At 59.9% G+C, this 4,740-nt stretch overlaps 1 protein-coding gene across 1 annotated transcript; it reads left to right on the top strand.

Annotated features, from left to right (window-relative positions):
* Positions 1-3,664: 3,664 nt before the first annotated feature.
* Positions 3,665-4,198, top strand: LOC133923047 (uncharacterized). Its single transcript, XM_062368509.1, has one exon. It carries the CDS (start codon positions 3,665-3,667, stop codon positions 4,196-4,198), a length of 534 nt encoding a protein of 177 aa, XP_062224493.1.
* Positions 4,199-4,740: the final 542 nt, after the last annotated feature.

The raw sequence follows: 4,740 nt of genomic DNA, 5'->3' as shown, positions 1-4,740 counted from the left end.
ATGTGTATCTTAAACCATTGGTTGAGGATCTTCTTGTACTGTGGAAAGATGGTGTATGAGTATGGCATGAGTACAGACGTGAGAATTTTACCCTGCATGTATGTTGTTTGTGACGATCTCAGATTGACCTGTTCTTGGTAACCTATTAGGGCAGACTGTAAAAGGGTACAATGAATGTGCTCACTGCTTGGAGGAAACCGGGGGGGGGGGGGGAGGGGCGGTGGTTGATGAAAAGTCAAAAAATGATCTTCATGGGTTACCGTAGATTCCTTCATCCAGATCACCCATACCGCAAGAATAAAGAAGCTTTTGATGGGACAGTGAAGCATCGTCAAGCTATGAGGATTCGCACTAGAGAATAGATATTTAAGATGGTAAAGATAGTCATACTTGAAAAGGGGCCAGACAGTACAAAAATATCGGTTGGGCAACATGCTCCTATGTAGAAAAAGATATCAATATTCTGGTTGCTGCCTTATTGAAAGTATCTTATGGTCCGACACACAAACGACGTTATACACGTGGAGAAGAATATGTTTGATAGCTTGATTGGTACCTTACTAGACATATCTAGCAAAATAAAAGATACACTAAATGCACGGCTGGACCTGGAAGAAATAAATGTCAAGAAGGACCTACATTACATACAATTAGACAATGGTAAAAAGAAGCTTCCTACAGCTTGCTACACTATGAGCAAGGAAGAGAAGATCAGCCTTTGTGGTTACTTGCATGATGTCAAAGTTCCGACTGGTTACTCCTCCAACATCAGGAGCTTGGTAAACATGAAAGATAAGAAATTAGTTGGCATGAATTATCATGATTGTCACGTGATGATAATGTAGATGCTTCCAGTTGTAATTAGAGGTATTCTGTCAGATAAAGCTATGTTCGTTCTTCAACGCAATTTCACAGATGGTCATTGATCCAAACAAACTAGCAAAGCTGCAGGAAGATGTGGTCCATATTGTCGGTGAATCAGGAACCAGGGGTCCCCGAATCCCGAGGCCAGACCAGCAATCCGCCACGTGGAACCATCCCGCGGAGTCTCCTCCGCGAGGTAAAAAAGATTAAGTCCCGGGAGAGGGTGCTCGGGGCCACAGTCAGTGGTCCCCGAGTACCCAAGTTCCCCGATGATCTGCGAAGTCTAAGTGCGGGGAAGAAAGTGCTCGGGGAGGTATACGGTGACCCCCGAGCACACGAGTCCCCTGACGATCAGGAAAGCTAAGTACCGGGAGAAGTGTGCCCGGGGCCGCGAGCGGTGGCCTCCTGGGCACCCAAGTATCCCGAGGACCCACTAAGGGAAGTTCCGGGAGAGAGTGCTCGGGGTTGCGTGCAGCGGCCCCCGAGCACTCGGTCCCCTGAAGGTTCGTACAAGTGTGCCCGGGAGAGAGTGCTCGGGGAGGTGAACAGTACCCCTGAGCGCTCGGTTCCCCGAGGATCAAGAAAGGGCATTCTCGGGAGAGAGTGCACGGGGAGGTGAACAGTGACCCCCGAGCACTCGGTTCCCCGACGACTCAGAAAGCACCCCGACAGTGGCCCCCGCAGGAGCCCACTGATGAGGTGTCAGCCAGTCAAAGGCCCAAGGCCGCATTTAAAGAGCGCGCGTGGCCTGTCACCTCCAACTGCTCCCGCCACGCTTGGTGTCAGTTCCTGCCACATTCTGGCAGAAGGGTGTGGGGTCATTAAATGCACGGGTCCCATCCCGTGCCATCCGGCCGGTCTCGGGATATCGTCGTAAGGGCCGAGATGTTCCGTCTGCCGCGCTGCTGTGGCCGGAGAACAAGACAGGGTGGGCACGCCGGGCCGCTCTGCGGCTGCCCGGTGGGCCCTCTCCATGGCGTCCGTTGCCAGTGCATTTATGGTGATGGATGACCGGGCGTGGGGCACATTTTCCACCCTCGGTCACTTCGCACAGAGGCTATGATGACGCCCTTTCCATTTATGGTATCTTGGAACTCGTGCCCCCCCCCCCGTTCGGGGCACGCTGCCATCGGCGGGTATTTAAAGCAGCCGGCAGCATGAACAAAGACAAGTTTTTGAGGCTTTGAAATCTCTGAGAAAGCTCTCCGGCGCTCAAGAATATCAGAATAGGCTTTAAGCAGAGAAGAGAAGAGAAGATCGAGAGCATCCAAAGCCAACAGACACACGCAGACCGAAGAACAAGGAGCCTCAGGCTCTAAGATAGACAAACATTCTTGTAACCAGCAACATTCTTGAGGGACATTCTCAGGGCATTCATAGTATCCATACAGGAGTAGGGTGTTACGCCTCCGTGCGGCCCGAACCTGTCTAAACACCAGCGCATTTACTTCGTTCCGCACTAGATCATTCCACCCCACCGGCCATCACATTCATACTCATTTATTTCTCCGGTGAACATATTCAGGATCATCCCCCCGGCCGAATCTTTAAAAAGGGGTCCCTCAGGATCCCTGCGACAGGAGTTAACCCTCCGACAGCTGCGCGCCAGGTAGGGGGGAAGCATCCCTGGATTTTTTTTATTTTCTTCTGCAGAAAAAATGGCCGGTGGTCATCGTCTCCAGCGCTCCGGCTCCAGCTCTAGTGGGGAAATAGAGCCCCTTGCTCAGGAGGCCCGAGTCGCTGCTGCGTCCCAGCAGCAGCCACGATCTGCACGCACGGTGTTCCCCTCAAGGGGACCAGGGCCCTGGGCCCAGCAGGGCCGCCGTCGCCGTCGCCGGTGCACTACCCAACCCCCAGCAGGTGGCCGAAACTCCTGCCACCAGGTCCGTGTCTGGCCGAAACTCCTGCCACCTCGACGGCGGCGCCCCGAACTGCCTCCTGGGCGGCCTCCTCCTCGGCTTCGACCACCCCTTCCCGAGCTGGTTCCAGCGGGAAGTTCAGGTCCCGGCTTCGGTAGCAGGCCAAGACATGCTCGGCCACTGCTTGGGCCAAGCCACGCCCTTCCCGGGCGGCTAGCTCCTGGACGTCCTGAGGGAGCACCTCGAGGCGCTGGCTGATTCTCTGGAAGACAAGGGCGATGTGGCCGACGCCAGTCCCCTTCGCCTCCACATGGACTCGCCCGAGCCCGTCCACCCTCACGGACCTCTGCGCTTGTCGAAGAATGTCTTCCATCATCAGCTTCACGTTGGCCCGTTCGGTCTTGGTGGTCTCGAGCTCCTCCGTCACGCTCTGCAGCCGCCCCTCGAGGCTCTGTCCGCCGGCCGCGCCGGTCGAGGTGGCGCTGGGCTCCTGGGCTTCAGCCTGCTTCACCCGCTCTGCAAGGGCAGAGAGGGCCTGCTCGCGGGCGGTCAGCTTTGACTCCCACTTGGTGGCCCGCTCCTCCCGAGCGGCTGAGGCCACCACCGCCTCGGCAGCCTTCGTCTCCCGGAGGATCAGTAGTTCCTCCCGGGCTTCCAGATCCGCCGTCGTGAGGCCGACATCGGTCTCTCGGATCGCGACGTCCTCCTCCCAGCGCTGGAGCTCCTTCTCCTGATGCTGGAGTTCGGCGCGGATCTGGTCAGCCTCGCCTTTCTGGCGGGCCAAGTCAGCCTGGGAGGCCTCCGCCATCCTCTCGTGGGCCAGGACCGCCTCCTCCCGCGCCTGCACCTGCCTCTCCCTGGTGAGTCCCTCGGCAGCCTGCTGCTGCGATGCCTCAGCCAGGCGGGCAGCTTCTTCCTGCTCCTGCACGGCCTTCGTGCGAATGCCCTCCAGGGCCTCCCGCTCCTCCTCCAGCGCGCGCCGCTCGTTCTCGTTGACGGCACGCGCCGTGGCGACGCATGCCTCAAAAAGGCGCCTACCAACGGCAAGTCTCTCCCTCTCCACGGCGAGGGCGGTGCGGCTCGCCTCAAGCTGCATCATTTCCCCCGCCACGACCGCCTCCAGCCGCCCGATCACCTCCCGGGCGCTCCCTAGCACGACTGGGAGAGGGTCGGCAGGCCGGTTAGGCGACGGCCGGGCGCTGGGTCCCCTGCGAGCGTCCTCCGAGGGGCTCGAGGTCCCCAAAAACTGTCATGCAGGCACCGCCCATGATGAGGTCGTCCGCCCCACGCTCGACGCGCTCGGGCCGGGCTCAGCCAGCGCCGGTTGCTCGGGCGCGACCGCTGCCACCCGCTCGGGGCTGGGCGGCGCCTGTGGCTCGGTCTCGACTGGCGCGCTCAGCTCAGGCGCGCTCGGCTCGGGGGCTAGAGCCAGTCTCGGCACCTCCGGCTGTCCTTGGTCTCCGGGGCGTCCGTAGGCGGCCTGCAAAAGAAGAATGAGGTTAGTCTCTGAACTCACTCCGGGCAAGGCATGCTCAGGAAAAAGGGGGGGGGGGGAACTTACGCAGATTTGGGTCTTCGGTATTGCCACCTTAATTCCGGGATCCTGTACCCCGGGCCCGATGGCGTTGGCCCGGAGTCCTCCCTCCTCTTCCGCGGGGGGCTCTGCGGGGCCGCCGTGCGGTCTCCGGGCTCCAGACCAGGCCCAAGCAGATCAAGGTCTGGTTCCAGAACCGCAGATGCCGCCCCCGCTGATGGCCCCGTGCTGGACGACTGGCCGTCCCGGCCTCCCTCCTCGCCAGGCGACGGTGACGGCGGGGACGTCGGCGCAGGAATGAAAGTCCGGGGGCGCTTCCCTCTGTCCCCCGGCGCTGTCGCTGCCCTGCCGTCGGCGGTGCCTCCTCCTCCGGCCTGTCGGCTGCTGCCTGCAGCAGCCCCACCGCTTGCCTGCGGCCCGCCGCCTGTGGTGCCCAGGCCACCGGTCTACGCCGGATCGCTTGCGGCCTCCTCGCCGGCCGCC

Source organism: Phragmites australis, chromosome 6 (genome assembly GCF_958298935.1).
Source record: "Phragmites australis chromosome 6, lpPhrAust1.1, whole genome shotgun sequence".
Taxonomy (NCBI): Eukaryota; Viridiplantae; Streptophyta; class Magnoliopsida; order Poales; family Poaceae; genus Phragmites; species Phragmites australis.
The sequence above is the reverse complement of the archived record's forward strand: the minus strand, read 5'-3'. Positions and strand labels throughout refer to the sequence as shown.